General features: G+C 42.8%; 1 protein-coding gene across 7 annotated transcripts in view; it reads right to left on the bottom strand.

The window, feature by feature from the left end:
* Positions 1-20,138, bottom strand: part of KLHL3 (kelch like family member 3) — a 273,160-nt gene that overhangs the window by 12,338 nt on the left and 240,684 nt on the right. For 6 of the 7 annotated variants that reach the window (XM_030828726.1, XM_003266419.4, XM_030828745.1 and 3 more), the window contains 4 exons: positions 10,561-10,678; positions 9,655-9,852; positions 7,996-8,097; positions 4,737-4,865 (listed from right to left, as the gene is read on the bottom strand). In XM_030828726.1, coding sequence (XP_030684586.1) covers positions 4,737-4,865; positions 7,996-8,097; positions 9,655-9,852; positions 10,561-10,678 — 547 coding nt within the window. The remainder of the gene's footprint in view (positions 1-4,736; positions 4,866-7,995; positions 8,098-9,654; positions 9,853-10,560; positions 10,679-20,138) is intronic. The other variant, XM_030828722.1, reaches the window with a different exon arrangement.

Here is a 20,138-nt window from a genome sequence, read left to right as displayed (position 1 = left end):
AGATCGCGCCACTGCACTCCAGCCTGGGTGACAGAGCGAGACTCCGTCAAAAAAAAAAAAAAAAAAGGGAAAGAGTTGTACTAGATCAGTAGTTCCCATGGACCACAGACTTCTCCACTCCATGGGCAGGCTGCATCTCAATCGACTGGGAAGCTTTTTGAAAGACAGATTCCACACTGGTCATGAGTCAGAAAAATTTCCTCAGGTAACTGGGATGTGCAGCCAGGTTTCAGACCCAAGAACCAGATTTGTAGACTATAAGTCCATATGGATGAGGACTGTTTTCACCTTGTCCTCGTATGCTTCCCTGTGCTCCACAGCAGTAGGTTCTCAAGAGATATTGCTTGAATGACAAAAATATAAATTAATAAAATCCCTCCCAGCAATTATGAGGGTATGCTAGTAGCTCCTAGCAGTTGCTCTAAACTAACAGCAGATGGTGCTATCGTATCAACAATGGCTCTCTCTAACTGACAGGTTTAATAAAATTAGTTGAGTTCCAAAGCTGCCCCACCTTCCTTTCCTCCATGCTCAGCAGGAACATGCATTCCCTGAGAGATGGCCTCTTTTTTGCCTAACCATCTGGTGGCATTGCCCACACCCTAATGAGGAAGCGAGCTGCCTTCCAGGCACTCAGGCAACTCTGCTTCTGCCCTAGTGCAGCCTCATCCATAAACATTCATGCAGCGGTTTCCTGGACCTAGAGCCACAGGGGCTCCTGGCACCTCAAAAGGCCTCAGGCAGCCGAAGGCCAGGGCCTTTCATCTCTGGGTCTTCAGCCAACAACACCCACCTCGACAAGTATGTGGGTTCCCAACTCCAGAGGTGAGACTTGCCCAAATCTTACGAAAGTGAAGCCCTGAAGAAAGGCTGACCTGGGAGCCTGAGGCCAGGGCTCTGACAGTAACCTCAGGAAAAAGGCTTGGTTTTGATTTCCTAAATCAAGGTCAGTGTGCCTCCCAGGGACACTGGACTCCCAGGCAACAGAGGTGTCACCCTCCAGGTCCTCCAGTGTAGGTAAGAGACAGGAGTAGGGCCAGGTGATGTCCACCCAGCAATAACCATTTCAGCAGCTTGGCAGAGACAAAGCAGCTTGGCAGAGACAAAGCAGCTGTAATCTCCAAAGGCGGCTCCCTCCACAGAGACAAGCCTGGGCTTCCTAAGGCAGGTCTGTCCTCACAGCTTCACACCCGGCTGCCCCCCGAGGCTTTCGGCCCTAGGAGCAGTCACGCATCTCAGGGTGTGCTGCCCCAGGCATGCTGAGCTCTCACCCCTTAAGTCACAACAGAGGATTTCTAGGGAGTACGAAGACTCTACCAAAACTTTAGAAACCAAAATTTCCGAAAGAGGTTTATGGCAGGAGAAGAAACATGGGATTTGTGGATTGACTTGGTTCTTAGGGAACACCTACTACAACCCTACAACCCACTCATTTCACATATAAGGAATTAGAGGCCAGAATAAGGGAAGGTATTTGCCCAGTGAAGGTCATATGGCAAATGACAGCAGACCCAGCACCAAGTCCCGGGCCTCCTGACTTCCAGGCAATGGCTCCACATTCAGGAAGGGCCAACCTGTCAGAATCAGCAGAGACAAAAATTCCCTAAAAATAGCACTCCAAACACAAAAACTTCTTAAATGGAATCATGCAGATTTTATTTTTGAAACCAGTGAGCACACAATGGCTCTTTAAAAATATTAAAATCGCATACTTTTTAAAGAATGTTGAGGAAGTGGTCATATGTTTGGTACTATAAAATGAAATCACAACTCAATCTCCAAAAATACAAAAAAAAAAAAAAAAAAGAGAGAGAGAGAAAGGAATAACATTGCAGGGATGTGGCTTCCCTTCTCAGAAGTCACACAGCCTTCCTGCCAGGATCAGATTGGTAATCAGTCACCACTGACCACAGGAACCAGCAGTAAAGAGCCAGTGGACTGATGCCTCTGTCTGCCCTCAGACCCTTCCCTTTGGGCCTCTGAGACAATGGATGGGAAGACAAAGCAGGGGAGAAGGGGCTGTTGCTCCGCTTCCTAAAAAATCCCAAAAGATCATAGAGCTTCTGGTTTTCTGACAAGAAGTAGATGTAGAAAACCTTTTGAAAAGTCATTTTCTTCGCATGTTGGGGAATAGGTTGAAATTAGGAAAAGTGGGAGTGGGGAACATAAGTTATCTCCAGACATGAACACTAATAGCTTGGCTTTCAATCCCAGACAGGCAAGCTCAGCTTTGTCAACTGAAGACTTGTCCTACTACTTCAGAGTTATAGGACTGATAATTTAGGGATTTGAAAAGCTAACTCTGAAGTCAGCATTACTAATTATATGACCTTGGGCAAATTACTCAACCACTGGCAGACTTTCTTTCTAAATCTGATAAGTGGAATTCATATTGTATCCACCTTGTAGGGCTGCAGTGAGGATTAAATGGATTGAGGCATAAAAAGTACTTGTTAGGACAGTGACTGGCACATAGTAAGCCTTCATTTTCAAAAGATATAAACACCTTCATAGAAACATAAGGGATGATGAGGAGGAGCGTATTATCTCACCCATTCTCTAGTGATCCCCCAGGAAAGGTTAACTTATAAAGTACTGTGTCTAGCTGCAAAGGTGCTAGTAGGATTATATAGAGCAAAACAAAAGAAGGAGGAGGTAAAATAAAATGTTAAGTTGTTGAACCAATACCCACTCGTGACTGATTAAAGAAATCACAGATTACACAAACAACTGGAAAAACATCCCACACTCATGGACTGGAAGAATCAATATCATTAAAATGACCATATTCCCTGAAGGAATCTACAGATTCAACACAATTCCTATCAAACTATCAACATCGTTCTTCATAGAATTAGAAAAAACAATCCTAAAGTTCATGCAGAACCAAAAAAGAGCCCGAATAGCCAAAGCCAATCTTAACCAAAAAGAACAAAGCCAGAAGTATCACATTACTTGACTTCAAATTATATTACAAGGCTATAGTAACTAAAACAGCATGGTGCTGGTACCAAAAATAGACACAGAGATCAATGGAACAGAATAGAGAACCCAGAAACAAAGCCACATACCTATAACAAGCTGATCTTCAAAAAAGTGGACAAAAATAAAACAATGGGGAAAAGACTCTCTATTCAATAAATGGTGCTGTATGTGGCTAGCCACATACAGAAGAATGAAACTAGACCTCTATCTCTTACCATATACAAAAATTAACTGAAGATGGATTAAAGACTTAAATATAAGATCTGAAACTATAAAAGTCCTAGAAGAAAACCTAGGAAAAACTCCTCTGGGCATTGGCCTAGACAAAGAATTTATGACTAAGATGCCAAATGGAAAGTGCAACAAAAAGAAAAATAGACAAATGGGACTTAATTAAACAACAAAAAAAAGCTTCTGCACAACATAAGAAATAATCAACAAACAGTCAACCTACAGAATGGGAGAAAATATTTGCAAATTATGCCCCCCAACAAAGGACTAATGTCCAGAATATACAAGGAACTCCAACAACTCAACGAGGAAAAAACAACCCCATTAAAAAGCAGGCAAAGGATATACATACAGACATTTCTCAAAATAAGGCATGCCAGTGGCCAATAATCATATGAAAAAATGCTTAACATCATAATCATCAGAAAAATGAAGATTAAAACCACAATGAGATATCATCTTACACTTGTCAGATGGCTATTATTAAAAAGTCAAAAAAGGCCGGGTGCAGTGGCCTGAAATCCCAGCACTTTGGGAGGCCGAGGCAGGTGGATCATGAGGTCAGGAGACTAAGACCATCCTGGCTAACACGGTGAAACCCCATCTCTACTACAAATACAAAAATTAGCCGGGCATGGTGGTGGGTGCCTATAGTCCCAGCTACTCGGGAGGCTGAGGCAGGAGAATGGTGTGAACCCGGGAGGCGGAGCTTGCAGTGAGCTGAGCTGAGATGGTGCCACTGCACTCTAGCCTGGGCAACAAAGCAAGACTCCATCTCAAAAAAAAAAAAAAAAAAAAAAAAAAGACTTTAGCATGGTTGCAGAGAAAAGGGTATGCTTATACACTGTTGTGGAAATATAAATTAACACAACCACTATGGAAAAACAGTATGGGGATTTCTCAAAGAACTCAAAATATAACTACCATTTGACCCAGCAATCCCACTACTGGGTACCTATGCAAAGGAAAATAAATCATTATATTAAAAAGACATGTACAGTTGTTATGTTTAAAGCAGCACTACTGACTACAGCAAAGTCATATAATCAATCTAAGTATCCATCAATGGCTGATCAAAGAAAATATAGTATGTATACACCACAGAATCTTATGTAGCCAAAAAAAGAGTGAAATCATGTCCTTTGCAGCAACATGGATGGAGCTGGAGGCCATAATCCTGAGATAACCCAGAAACAGAAAATCAAATACTGCATGTTATAACTTATATGTACAGGCTAAATAACGGGTATACATGGACATAAAGATGAGAACAATAGACACTGGGGATTCCAAAAGGGATAAGGCTGGGAGGAGGGTGAAGGTTGAAAAGTTACCCATTGGGTACAATGGTCACTATTTGGGTGATGGGTACACTAGAAGCCCAAACCAGACCATTATGCAATATATCCATGTAACAAACCTACACATGTACCCTCTGAATCTAAAATAAAACAAAAAAAATTTAAAGACCCACTTGTGAGCAAATCAGACACAGCCAGCACCCCGAGGTTCTCCCATACCTGCGCCACTGCGGCGGGTGCTCATGTCCGCCACGTATATCCATTCATTGGTCGCTGGGTTGTACTGCTCCACAGTGCTCAGACACTGGCGGGAAGCTCCATCATAACCCCCAACAGCATACAGCTTCCCTGCAACAGACAAAGTGGCTGAGTGTGGTGCCAGGGATACTGGCATGAAACCAGAGCTCAGCTGAAACCCTGTCTGCAACCAACTGGGGCACCCTTACCTCAGAATTCTGTTCCCTCTTTCTCCAGGGGACCACCAACTTACTCCTCAACCAAGCAAAGCATCCTTCACATTTCTTCACACATTCTACTTGCTCTTAAGCCATGAGCTCCTTAGAAGCAAACACTGAACCTCTTTCTAAATAAGTACCCCCAAATACCCAGCACAAAGCTATGGCCTGGCACCACTGGGGCTCAATATAATCTTGCTGATGAATTAGGTTAAATTTTCTCTAGAACAAGACACCAGCGCCAGATAGATGGAAAGCTAGAAGGCCCCCAGCTATAGGCAGGCAGACCATCTTTCTGGCTAAAGGCTTGACATAGCAGATGAAGTAAATATGGAAAAATATTATTCAATGAGAACCCAAAACCTGTCTTAGCCATTGTCTCTACCCCTTCCACAACCCTGGCAGGCAGAGTGTATGAATGGAGGGTTCTCTGTACATTGTGGGCCAGGGTGGCTGGAATTTTTCTGCAGACTACCCTGTGATCTCTTGAGCCATGCACAAGAGCCCTGAGGTGCTGCCATCTACTTTTAAATTAAAATACTATTAAGCTGCTACCCAAGAGCATCATTTCTGCCTGGGACTGGGGGCTGAGGGCTGAGAGTGAGGTTGGACACAGGAGGAAAAATTTGGCATCTGAGCTATCCCAAAGCAGAAATTCAAACATTTTGGGTTTAAAATTTAGTCTTAAAATGCAATGGGATGGTATCTTCTGTGGGAACAGGGGGAGCAGTCACATTAGCTGTAGACTAAATAAATATCACCAAATGCAAATCTATTTAACAGGATTACTTACTCAGTAGATTTTTTGGTCATATGTGCTTTCTTGATGGACAGATACCAAGAATACTACTAGTATTTGAAAATCTGCAATTATTTTAAGTTAGAAAGATTATCAGGCTCAAACCTATATACTCTGCTACCAGAACTACTGCTGTATTGTCAAATGTAAAAATGTTTTTCTTCTATCATCATCGAGCCTGGCTTTGTTTCCTGCCCCAGGGTCCTCTCAATTGACCCATCTAAAAGAAAGAAACACATCCTCCTCAGTTCTGCACTCACCAAAGTCAAAATTTTTTAAAAACCTGACTAAGCAGCTCTTCCAGGGTCCAGGCTACTTGTATGGTATGTGCTGGTTCAGATGCGAAATCTCGATAGCACACTCTCCGCTCTCTTGGGAGCTTCTGTCTACACTCCGATCCACATAGTCTTTTCCTAAATAGGTATTCTTCGAGGCAGCCAGTAGCAAATTATTGTGCTTTCCTCCATTTTTTTTTCAGTGTCATTCAAACTGTATCGCCATGGTAATGAGATGATGAGAGGCAGGAGAGGAAGCCAGACAGTGTGGCGAGCTGTCTCTTCAAGGCCACGGTGAAGCAGACAGAGTCCACTTAAGTTCCTCCCTCAACATTCTCACAACAGCTGTAAATTGAACTCTGCTGCCCCAGGGTGTCCACAGCTGAAAGAGCTTCAGATTCAGGAGGGGCAGAAGAAACAAATTCCCAGCCTGTCTTCCACGTCAACAGGGCGTGCTACAAGACAGCACTTCTTCCACATACAGAACATGCTCACAAAAGCCTTTGTCAAGGGGAGTATTTTAAATTACCACCATTATGGCACCTCCTCTAACCCCCATCAACCATTCCATCTGCATCAGCTGAAAAAATATGCACTCAAGGTTCCTCCTTGAGTCTATTAACAGGGATTTGCTATTTTTAACCCCTACTCTATTGTTTGATATTCCTGGCTAAGGAACAAGAGAAGAAATGAGAAGGTGGCTAGACAAAGCACTTACACTTGGCAGACAAATCAATTTCTCTTCCACCAAGAGAATGAAATTGCAAGATACAATTTACCTTGGTAGGAGGACAAAATCCTTGCCCTCACAAAGATGACTTATTTAGTATGTTAGAATAGTACACCTTTAAATGAAAACTTAAATTACACAATACCAGTGCAGACTGAGAAATACAGTGCGAGAAAAGAATCTTTCTATTAATGTCTAACTCACTGGATGTTACACTCACCCCAGGGCACATTTGTGTTTGCATGTGTATTTTTGAGTGCGTACATGAGAGATGGAATGTCTGCACACATGTCTGAATGAACAGATATTCCATCTAAATTCCCACATTACTACAGGTTGATGAATCAGTGTTGTCCTGCAAATGACAACATTTTAGTTCAAGTAATATTCTATGCTTTAGTACACTGAATTCACACATATTTACAGAACTCCTACCTACTGGCATTTGTCAGCATTCTGAAGGAGCATAGCACAGTGGAACAAATACCGGCTTAAGAGTCAGAAGACCTCGGTTCAAGGACAGGCTGTGTTATTTACTGTCATCGGAATGAGGGACATCTGGAGGATGGAGAAAATCTGAGTCCTGCCTATCCCCTTCACAAGGGTTTTGCAAACAAAACAAGAGACTAGAAATGAGAGTTTTTTTTACAAACAAAAGTGTACCATCTGACGAGGCCCTAGACCTTACCACTCCCTCCTACCTTACCCTACACAGCTTTCCTGACTAGAACTGGACTCGATCACCAGCCTGCCCTGCAGAGAGTCATCAGACCTAAGAAGAGGTACCTACCTCACTCACAGTTCTATTAATGTTCAACATATGAATATGAGGACAAAATTAATTAAGCACATTTAACTCTCACTCCACTACATTATCCTCCTGCGTTATATGCTGACTATGGATTCCCTACTCCCTTCCCGTCCCCAACTTCTAGCAGAGCTATTGACACGGGACCAAACCACAGGCCGGCATTTCCCCTCTAGGCTCCTGCTACTCCCCCAGCCCAGATCCAACACTTAGCAGCCTTGGGCCAGGAGCTCCACCACCTCTCTGAGTCTCAACTTTCCTCATCCGCTAAATCAGCATAATAGTACCTAACCCAGAGGAGTGATCTCAGGAAAAAAAACACGGTAGAGGAAGCACCAAGCATGATGCTGGACCCAGGACAAGGCCCGTGGGCCGGGTAGGCCTGGTCACTGGCCACTGCCGCCTCCTTACCCTCCACAACGCCCACACCCACACTGCTCCGCCGCGTGTTCATCGGGGCCACAAAGAACCACTCGTTGGTCTTGTAGCTGTAGGCTTCCACCGATGCTAGCCCTGGGAGACAAGAGACTCATGAGACTTCCGTGGCACCAGGCCTCACCCTGCTGTGTGAGAAGCAGTGAGGATGGGGGAGGAGTCCAAATGCAGGGGCTGGAAACCTAAATGTATGGCTCAGTGCCACCTCTGCATCACCATGCGGCCTGTGGCAACTCCCTGAAACACATCTGCAGTGTCTACCTGAGGGGACTATTAAGACTTGACTCACAGAGTGGACTGTGAAAGGACAAGGGATGTGTCTGAAATGCATGGCAAACGTAGGTCATAAAAACCGCAGAGTGGGATACTTTGATTCCAAGTAGTCACCTGAGGTAGCCTCACTGAACACCTATTCCAGTCCCCTTTCCCCCAGCTTCCTCTATCTTAGCAGTGGAAAGCTAAACACTTGCTTTCCAAGACTTCCTCGCAGCTAGGGGTGGCCAAGTCAATGAGACCTAAGCAGAAGTCTATGGGGATTTCAGAAACAGCCTTTGCTTTTCTGATATAGATACCATTCCCCTTTTTTATTCTTGCTACCTGGAACACAAATGTGTTGGCTGGAGGTATAATAGCCATCTCATGATCATGAGAAAAAGGCCAAGAGAATCTTAAAGAATGTGGCCTCAATGTCCATGAGTTACTGGATCAACTCAGCAACTGCTAACCTCTAGGCTTCTTGTTTCATGAGTAAAGCAAAATCCCTCATGTTTTAAGACAGAGTTTAATCAGGTTCTCCACTTACAGCGAAAAGTAATTCCCAAAAGAAACAATGCACCACTACCCTTTCGTTCTCTTCGTTCCACTCACTAAAGGCAGCCTCCAGAGGGGCTAAAGATTCTGGAATTATATGAGTGAGGCAAAGAGAAGGCTGAGAAAGGTTCCCAAATTGTGAAGACATAAATAAAAATTTAGCAAAGTAAAAAATACTGCTTTTTACCTCCCTGGGGGCCAAAGAATATCATATTAGTTTAATAGAGCTACTGTCTGCGGAGACATCTACCTGGCAGTATGAGCAGAGATGAGATCACCTCTCTGAGTTTATGTCAACTAATGGTTTTGGGTTGAAATTTTGAAGCTAGATAGAGTCCAGAGGCAAGGAGGCTCACCTATGGTGAAAAAGCCTGGCAAAGCTTCAGTAGGGTAGTAGAAAGGGCAACAGAAAAAATGGGCAGCCTGGCCCACTGCATGACCTGAGCCAGGTCTCTTCCAAGTGCTGAACTCAGCTCCCTCATCTGTCTAGCAAAGGGTTCAAACTGGAGGCCTGGGGCACCCCCTAGCTAAGCATGCTCTCCTTCTAAGTCTCATCTTCTGAGTAAATAGGTTCCCAGACACTGGAAAGTAGGAAAGGGACTCTTCTGAGTCCTAGAAAGCCTAGTACATGGGCAGTTACATATTCTGTCTGGAAGAAGGCCTGGCTCTTCCCCCGAAAGCTGGACAAGGAAGAAGAGTGGGTATGTCCCTGGAGCAGTAGCTACAAATGGACAGAAAGTTGGTCCAGAACTGGCTGAATAAAACAGGGTTGCATGGAGAATGTGTCCCAGGCTAGCAGGGGTTGGGAACACACCCTGAACCTACCAGTACTGCCATCAAAGCCTCCCACCGCGTAGAGCAAGTCATTGAGCACCGCTGCGCCCAGTGTGCTCCGGCGCTCCTGCATGCTGGCAATGGACGTCCACTGGTCCTTCACGCCGTCATACACATCCACTGTCCGCACCCGCAGTGAGCCATTAAACCCTCCCACGGCATACACGTGGCCAGCCATGAACACCACACCTGAGGCACAGGAAACCGAGACATCAAGGTCAGGTCAGGCGCATGACTGCTCATGTTGATGAATGACAATGGAGGAGCAAGACAGACACAGGAAAAGTCACCACCGAAGATACTTCAGGTATTTGGCAGTCATTATGGGATTCACTGGATTTCTTTCCTACTTGCTTTTCTAATTTTGTCTGATTCAAGTAAGTATTTGAATCAGCTTTAACTCCCCAAGCTCATAAGAAATGACCACAAAAGAGCCAAAAACTGTGCAAGTGGCCGGGCGTGGTAGCTCACGCCTGTAATTCCAGTACTTTGGGAAGCCAAGGCGGTTGGATCACCTGAAGTCAGGAGTTCAAGACCAGCCTGGCCAAAATGGTGAAACCCGTCTCTACTAAAAATGCAAAAATTAGCCGGGCATGGTGGTGCATGCCTGTAATCCCAGCTACTTGGAAGGCTGAGGTGAGAGAATCACTTGAACCCAGGAGGCGGAGGTTGCAGTGAGCTGAGATCATGACACTGCACTCCAACCTGGGTGACAGAGAAAGACTCTGTCTTAAAACAACAACAACCAAAAAAAAAAAAAAAAACTGTGCAGGAAGGAAAAGAATGGGAGCCTGAAATGCACAGATGCTTGAGGAAACAAGGAGTAGCTCACGACTTCTGGCACGGAGTGGGGACCAGCAGGGGAAAAACAGCTTGCAGAACTGGGAGGCTGCTCACCTGCTCTGCATCTTCTGGAGGGAAGCTCAGCAATCTGATCCCACCGGTCCTCCTCGAAATCATAGCACTCCACACTTCGGATTGCCTTGGGTGCCTGGCCGCCAACCACAATCATGACCTCCAGAGAGACAAGTGGACATTAGCGGGGTCACCCCAAAATCTGGATTTATGGTATCCCTGGCACTTCCACATGGCTTATCGCCCAGGGTGTGTGGATGACCTGAGATGCCAGTTTACAGAGCTACATACGTGGGGATGTTGCTCCTGGTCACCAACAGGTATGAGTATTCAAGAAAAGTCTAACAAGCATCTTCCCACAGAAACACAATCATAAGTTCTGTTTCCCAAATGCCCCACTCGGGGCTATCTTGTGGGTATGTGAAGTCGCGTAGGGCATCATCTGTAATCTCAGTGCCCTCAAGATTGGGAATGGGGGGTGCTAAATCTTATATCAAAACAAACTTAAATATACTTTGAAACAGAGTGCAGAATTTGGATGTATTTTTTAAAGTATTATTGAAAAGTATTTCTGAATGCCTAGAATGTAGGGTGCACTTACGCACTGCAGTATAGAAAAAAATTGTGAAAAACTCCTGTGAGGTGTTTATAACAAAAGTTATTAAACTGATGATGTTCTGAAAACTAGTGCTAGCAGTCCTATTTCCCCAAGTAAGGTAGTAGCTACCACTGCTAGGCACCATGTGAAATGTGTTGTCATTTACTTGTCACCACACCTGTGAGGTAGATATCATCATCCACATTGACAGATAGGAAAGTAAAGCTCAGAGAACACATGTAAGTGGCCCAAGGTCACAGAGCTAAGAGTGTAGGCAGAGACTGAAACCCAAGTCTACCTGACAGACAGTGAGGCCAGCCACCCCCCCAACTCCTGCTCTAGAGACAGGATCCAAGCAAACACAGATTGCTGCATCTATGTTTGTCAAAACACAGGTCACTTTCCATTAGTAGGTCATTAAATCAATTTAATGGATTATGACCAGCATATATATTTTTAAAAGCACAGAATATATGATAATAAGAATATTATTTCATGAAATAGTTGTTTTGGTTATACACACTTACATGTGTCTTCTGGATAGCAATTTAAATGCATTTTGTATTGCAAGGGCATGGTCAAACACAATGAAAACTACTGCTCTGGTTAGGTTAATAGAACTGCAGTACTCAACTGTGGTATCACTGCTGTGACTTTGGTCACATGTTATTAATAAATAAAAATTAAAGTACCAGTTACCTATAGTTTACATATCTTAATAAACGTGTGCAAATTCATAGCTGTCCCCACAATGATGTCACTCTCAGTGGCATTCCAATATGCTTTCTTGAGTGGAAGAAAGGGTGGAAGTCACAACCAGCAAATTCATTTGATCATTACCTGTAGCTTGTCTTATTTACCCAGTGGTTCTCAAACTTGAGCATACATCAGAATCACCTAGAGGACTTGTGAAAACACAAGCTGCTGGGCCCTATCCCCAGAGTGTGATTCAGTGGATCTGGAGTGGAGCCCAGAGGCTGCCTTTCTAACAAGTTCCCAGGTGCTGCTGCTGCTGCCACTCTAGGGTTCATACTTTGAGAACCACCTTTATAATCCACGCTCTGTATGGATTTCCTGATGATATGCCATGAACAACTTTTGCCATTATGAATTATCATAGTGCTTTTTACTTCCCCATGATGTATTTTTGGGGAGAGAAGTGCCCATCAAAATCTGTGTGAACTCGCAAGGGCACATCCCTCAAGTGAACACTTCCCACCATATGGGAGGCAAAACCAGAGCTCACCACCATTACTATAGATCAATCATTTATTCCCCAATATTCCAGAAAAGGCTCACCCACTGCCATGTGGGTGGTCACTGGTCAGCAGACTTAGTCCATAGCTGGCTGTCACCAAAAGTGGGTGACCAGTGTTCAAAAATTCAGAAATCAGTTCTGACTTCTAAAGCATTCCAAAGCAACCCAGGACACAAAACCCAGCCTTGAGCTGCTGCTGCTGCTGCTTCCAGACAGAAACCTGACACTGCCCTGTGTCAAGAGTAGCCTTTTTCAGAGTAAAGATGAATTCTACATTACTTCCCATCTGTAATTCTTTGCTTAGACAGGCATCCATGAACAGTTCAAGGGGGATGTTAATGAACACAGCCCCTTGGCAAACTCCAGACAATGCCTAACCTACTCTTCAAGGGCAGAATGACGGGTTCGTAAATATGCCCAGAACTTGCATTGTCTTTCTGGTTTTGAGTTGGTAAAGCTAAACTGAAGGAAAATACTGCAAGGATTTTCTTTGAAATCTGATTTCTGAAGCTGAGTGAGAATAAATGCAGTTTTAAGTTTTCTTTCTGCAAGGACTTCAGGCACCCCACACCCTCCCACATGCTGTTCCCTGACTCGAAACCTTCTTCCCATCTCTGAGCACTCTGCCTTAACATCTGCTTATCTTTCAGGTCTCAGTTTACATGTTATTTCCTACAAATGGACTTCCCTGGCCTCCAAGTCAGAACTACACATCCGTCCTCTGAGATTTCACCTGCCCTGTGTGTTCTGCATTATGCTGGACCATCGGTGACTTGTCTTTTGCACCTCAAGACAGTGAGCCCTGCCCGGGCAGAAAATGTATCTGCCTCGGTCACCAAGATAACTCCATATACTTATGTTGCCAGGTAAAAGTGAGGACTCAAGTGTTTATTTGGAATAAAGAATACATGAATAAAAAGTAAATGGCACATGCAAGGAGTTAAACAAATAATACAGAGTTTTTAAAAATGAAAAAAGAAACTAAACTAGAACGTCATTTTCTTTAGTTAAAATATGTTGGAACACCAGATTAAAATTCTGGAGACAGTGAGGAAAAAGCAAGGAAAATAAAAAGAAAAAGTGAGAGCTTTTCCCATCTTTTGACTCGACCACCAAAAGAAAGTTTGCTTATACTTGGCATAAGCTATCCAGCTTCTTTTGTAAATTTAAAAAAAAAAAAAGGCAAAGTTTTCAGGAACCCTCACCATGCCCCAGAAACTATCTCCCACCAGGGAAGTGGAGGGTACATTCATATTGGAGAAAATCTACCACTCATCTCTGAGAATTTTCACAGAAATAGTATTACAGAAATGCTAATTTTTTAATGTTAAAGTAAAGCCTGAGTAGAAATACAAAAATGATACATGACAGCTAGGTGCAGTGGCTCACGCCTGTAATCCCAGTACTTTAGGTGGCAGAGGCGGGTGGATCTCTTGAGTCCAGAAGCTCAAGACCAGCCTGGGCAACATGGTGAAACCCCGTATCTACAAAAAACACAAAAAAAACTAGCTGGGTGTGGTGGTGCATGCCTGCAGTCCCAGCTACTTGGAAGGCTGAGGTGGCAGAATCACCTGAGCCCAGGAATTTGAGGCTGCAGTGAGTTGTGATTGCAACGCCACTGCACTCCAGTCTGGGCAACAGAGTGAGACCCTGTCTCAAAAAAAAAAAAAAAAAAAAATAGAATACAAGATAAGGTTTTCAAAACAAACTTGGCTTTGAGCTCATAAAACCACTGGTAAGAGATAACTTTAAACATACAAAACTTGTACAACTATCTGGGAAAAGGAATTATGAGGTTTTGTGGGATAGGACCATCAGTTTCAGAGGTAGCTCAAGGCAGCAGGAAGAGCAGGTATACATATGCTTCTCTCATAGGCATAGGAAACTCAATTTTTTTGTTTTATTTTTAGTTGGCACATAATAGGTACACATATTTTTGGGGTACAGTGTGATGTTTGGATACATGCATACATTGGGTGATGATCAAATCAGGGTAATCAGCATACCTACCATCTCAAACACTTATTATTTCTTTGTGGTGAGAACATTCAAAATCCTCTCTTCTAGCTATTTTGAAATATACAATACATTATTGTTAACTATAGTCACCCTACTGTGTAATAGAACTCCAGAAGGTATTCCTCCTATCTAACAGTAACATAGTATCCATTGATCAGCCCAATCTCCCCTCCCTCCTCCCTTCCCCAGCCTCTGATAACCACTATTCTGCTCTCTACTTCTACGAGTTTCTCTGTTTTATATTTCATATATAAGTGAAATCACGTGGTGTTTGTCTTTCCATACCTGGGTTATTTCACTTAACATAATGTCCTCCAGGTTCATCCACATTGTCACAAATGACAGGATTTCACCTTTTTATTTATTTAATTTTTTAGACAGAGTCTCGCTCTGTCACCAAGGCTGAAGTGCAATGGCACAATCTTGGTTCACTGCAACCTCCACCTCTCGGGTTCAAGCAATTCTCCTGCCTCAGCCTCCCAAGTAGCTGAAATTACAGGTGCCCACCACCACACCTGGCTAATTTTTTGCATTTTTAGTAAAGATGGGGTTTCACCATGTTGGCCAGGCTGGTCTCGAACTCCTGACCTAAGGTGATCCACTCGCCTCAGCCTCCCAAAGTGCTGGGATTACAAGCATGAGCCACTGTGCCCGGCCTTTTTATAGTTGAATAGTATATATACCTCATTTTAAAATCCATTCATCTGTTGACAGGCACTTAGGTTGATGCTGTTTTTTGGCTATTGTGAATACTGCTGAAATAAACATGAGAGTACAGATATCTCTTCGACATGCTGATTTAATTTCCTTTGGATGCATACCCAGTATGGGATTGCAGGGTCACATGGTAGTTCTATTTTTAATTTTTCCTGGACACATACAACCAACCAATATAGAATCATGAAGAAACAGAAAACCCAAACAGACCAATAACAAGCAACAAGATTGAATCACTAATAAAAAGTCTGCTATCAAAGAAAAGCCCAGAACCTGATAGTTTCACTGCTGAATTATATCAAACATTTAAAGAAGAACTAATACCAGTTATTCTCAAACTATTCTAAAATACTGAAAGGGAGGGAATGGTTCCAAATTTATTCTTTGAAGCCAGCACTACTCTAATACCAAACTAGACAAGGGCATGACAAAAAAGAAAACTATAGACCAATATCCATGATGAACACAGATGCAAAAATCCACAACAAAATACTAGCAAATGAAATTCAACAGCACATTGAAAAGATCATTTACCGTGATCAAATGGATTCATCCTACGGATGCAAGGATGGTTTAACATAACACAAATCAATAAAAATGATACATCACATTAACAGAATCAAAGACAAAAACCACATAATCATTTCAATAGATGCAGAAAAAGCATTTGATAAAACTCAACATCCCTTCATAATAAAAACTCTCAACAAATTAGAAATAGAAGGAATGTAACTCAACATAATAGAGGCCATATATGACAAACCCACAGCTAACATCATACTAGAAAGGGGAAAGTTGAAAGCTTTTCCTCTAAGAATTGGAACAAGACAAGGATGCCCACTTTCTCCACTTTTATCCAACATAGTACTGGAAGTCCTAGCCAGAGCAATCAGGCAAGAGAAAGAAATGAAGTACATTCAAATTGAAAGGAGAAAGTCAAACTGTACCTGCTTGCAGAGAATATGATCTTATATATTAAAAAGCCTAAAGACGCCACCAAAAAACTATTAGATTGAATAAATGAATTTGGCAAAGTGGCAGGATACAAAATCAACATACAAAAGTTAGTGGTGTTCCTATACACTAATAGTGAACTATCTGAGAAAGAAATAAAGAAAAAAAACTCATTAACAATAGCTACAAAAAAAATAAAATAACTAGGAATAAATTTAACCATGGAGGTAAAAGAGCTCTACAATGAAAACTATAAAACACTGATGAAAGAAATTGAAGAGGACACAAATAAATGGAAAGATATCCCATGATCATGGATTGAAATAATTAATAATGTTAAAATGCTCACACTACCTAAAGCAATCTACAGATTCAATGTAATCCCTATCAAACTACCAACGACATTCTCCACAAAAATAGGAAAAAAAAATTCTAAAACTCATATGGGACCACAAAGGATCCTGAAAAGCTAAACAATCCAGAGCAAAAGGAACAAAGCTGGGGGCATCATGCTACCTGACTTCAAAATATACAGCAAAGCTAGAGTAACTAAAACAGCATGGTACTGGCATAAAAACAGACACATAGACCAATGGAATAAATTAGAGAACCTAGAAATAAATCCACACATTTACAGCCAACTGATTTTCGACGAATATGCCAAAAGCACACATTTGACAAGGTGTTAATGCCCAGAATATATAAGGAACTCAAAACAACTAAATAACAGAAAAACAGATAATCTGATTCAAAAATGGGCAAAAAGATCTAAATAGATATTTCTCTAAAAAAGATATATGAATGACCAACAAGCATATGAAAAAAAATGCTCAACATCACTATTCATCTGGGAAATGCAAATGAAAACCACAATGAGATATCACCTCACCCCAATTAGAAGGTCTACTGTAGAAAAGACAAAAGATAACTGCTAGCAAGGATGTGGAGAAAGAGGAACTCTTATACCCTGCTGGGGGGAATGTAAATTAGTATAGCCCAGTAGGGTCAAAAGAAATCCAATTTTTATGGTAGATATTGCAAGAAGCCATCATACATGGAGCACTACACCCACTATTGTGTTGATCATGCAGAGTAAAAAGAATAAATTTCCTGTCATGAGTGCTAATGGTAGTTGTTTCCATGGATACCTGATGTTAGTAACCAATTAGGCAAATATGAGTATTTCCCACAGTCTACATGTATCACATCTCTGAAATCATAAACTTCTAGCTACTTAAGAAGACCACAAGATGTTAGAGGAAGAGACTTGAACCATTCTCTCCTATATGCCCTCATTTTATATTCCAGAAACACTCTGGCCCAGGGAGTTCAGCAAGCATGTTTCTTTCTTTCCCCAACACTCCTAAACCCCAATATACTTAAGATTAATATGCCTTTATTAGAAATTACTCAATCAAATCAGCTTATTTAATGATCACTATTTTTAACATTTATCTTTCAAGGTAACCCTGAGTAAGAACTATCAGTCACGTACGAATCACAAACTAAAGAACTGGCTCTAGGTGAACAATTATGCTAGACTGAACATAATTTAATCACTCTCGTGAACTGCAGCATACTTATGAGTTTGGCAGGGTGCCTCAGGGTTCTGATCCCAAGTCTCAACTGTCACTGTGTTGAAGGCTGCAGAAGTTCTGGTGAATGGAGGTTCTCTGGTTGACAGAATATGAGTGAGCTGAACTCCACTGTAGCAGGGATGGTTACTAGATACCTCCCAAGGAAAATACTGTCGTTTTGAAAGTCAAATAGCCATTTATTTTGGGAAGATCAGTGAGCCCATACAAAAGACTACCTGATTCCTTACGAAGGAAATTTTACTCCCAGCATAACATTTTTTAAAATAAATATATAATGCTCTCTTGTTTACATAGATGATTCTGATTCCACCAGCGTGACTGTGGGATTGGAGGCACGTTGGTCCCTCCTCACTGAAATCACAACCACCCTGTGTCTGAGAGCCATTAGGTGCCAGGGACTAGCCAGGGAAAGGGACAATCCATGAAGAGAGTAGAGATTTCCAGCCTATGTGTAGATCAAGACCCTAGCCCTGGCCTCAGAACTACATAGGTCATTCAAATTTCTACTCAGGTGAGAGGAACAATCTGGGCTCTGCACACTTTTTTCATCGGGCAAGAGTAGAATGCATGTCCAAACTCTCTTCCGTGACCGGTGAGCTGGGCAGAAGGCAGGCCCAGCCAGTCGGTCCCTCGGGCCAGGGCAGGAAGCGAGAGTCTCTCTTACCCTGGTGCGTGGGGCCGCAGGGCTAACACCAACAATTCATCCGATGGAGCATGTCGAGGTCGAGCCAGAAGACTTGTCCAAGCAGGTTCCTGAGTAACAGTTGCTCTAGGCAAGTACTGATAGCAAGGTGCAAAGAAAATGGGGGTCTAAGAACCAGGTAATATGAGGGCAAGGCCCAGGGGGAGAGAAGAGGAGTGGAAAAAATGGGCTTTGGAATCAGACACATCTGGGCCCAAATATAGTATCAGCCCAGTCGCTGTATAGCTGTGTGGCTATGAGCAAGACATTTAACCTTACTAAGCCTCATTTTCATAACTTGTAATATCAGGATAATAGGATGCTTCCCATATGGATGTCAGGAGGCTTAAATGATATGAAGCACTTAGCACGATGCTTGATAAATAGTAAACACTAAATGTTATCTGATTAACACTAGTGTCATTATTAGCTTCTAAGGCAGGTGCTAAAAAACAGATTCCCAATGAAAGGTAGAAAAGGATACTATGAACCTGTGAGGGAGGGTAAGTACCACTAATTCTAGGGGTGATTATGGGGCTTTTTCAGGACCCCAGGGTGCTTGCCAGGGTGTGGACCAAGGTGGAAGGGGGCAGTGCCCATCCAGGGGCCTGGGCCAAATGAGAGGTCATCCCATCCACCCTATCAACAGCTTCTTCCAACACCATCTACTGAAAGCAGGACAGCCCAACTCAGGAGCAAGCCACCCACTTCCAGCCCAAATGGCGTTTCAGCAGCATTTTTAAAGAGCTGAACAGAGATGCCAACTGAACTGGAATGACAGTGAAAAGTGCCAGGTTCAGTACATTTCCAAAAGGTTCATTTGCATCTTCCTGAAACCTCATTTCCTTGCTGCCATCTGTGGAACAGGGTAACGTAGGAGACTTCTGAGTGGCTGGGAGACAGAATCGGGTTGTCCATGGCAACCCAGCCTCAGGAAAAGTGCTGGGCGGTGAATGTGTGGGAGCCAAGATGATGCTGTTAGCTGTTCCGGCTGGGATGTGTCAGTATGCTCTGTGCATATATGGCTCAGGAAAAACACCTTTATTAGCCTCTGCAGCTATCTCAAGGCAGAGTCCTGTTCCTCTCAGGGAAAGGACTTGGCTGGCAAACAGAGTTACTGCTGAGAATTACTGAATATAGTGCAGGTCTCTCTCCACCATGTTGTTTTTCAAAGTTTGCTCTCCCAGAAAGCCTATCTGGACTGAATTTATGAAAGCCCAAACCAGCCTGCCCTTGGAATTCCTATGCCTGCTTCTCCAACTAGTCCAATTATCTCCTGATTTTTCTTCTTTCTCTACTTATTTGGTTGTTCATATATGTCTATCTTACTTTCTCAGAGAGACTTCTTAAAATTAAAAGTCCCCAAAGGGCAGGAATCAGGTTTCTTTCAACGGAGCATTCGGCTATAATGCTTTTGTGACATTTGGAAGCAATATAATAAAACAGTTCAGAGCGCAGGGCCTCAGGCCAGTCATCCTAGGCTTAAACCTCAACTCAGCCATTTACTAATTGTGCTTTAAAGATGGGTCACAAATTCTGTGATACTACTACACTCAGACATGGAACTTAATACCTCTCCCCTTCAGTGTGGGCTAGACTTAGTGACTTGTATCTAGCAAATAAAAGACAGAAGTGATGGGACATGGATTTTGACATTAGGTTATAAGAACACTACAGCTTCTGTGTTAGATGTGTGCTCTATTTTCTTGCTCTAGAATCACCCTCTCTGGAAGAAAGCCAGCATGTCATGAGGACACTCAAGCAGCTTATGGAGAGGCCCACATGGCAAGAAAC

This window comes from Nomascus leucogenys, chromosome 2 (assembly GCF_006542625.1).
Source record: "Nomascus leucogenys isolate Asia chromosome 2, Asia_NLE_v1, whole genome shotgun sequence".
Taxonomy (NCBI): domain Eukaryota; kingdom Metazoa; phylum Chordata; class Mammalia; order Primates; family Hylobatidae; genus Nomascus; species Nomascus leucogenys.
This window is presented reverse-complemented; position numbering and strand designations above follow the sequence as displayed.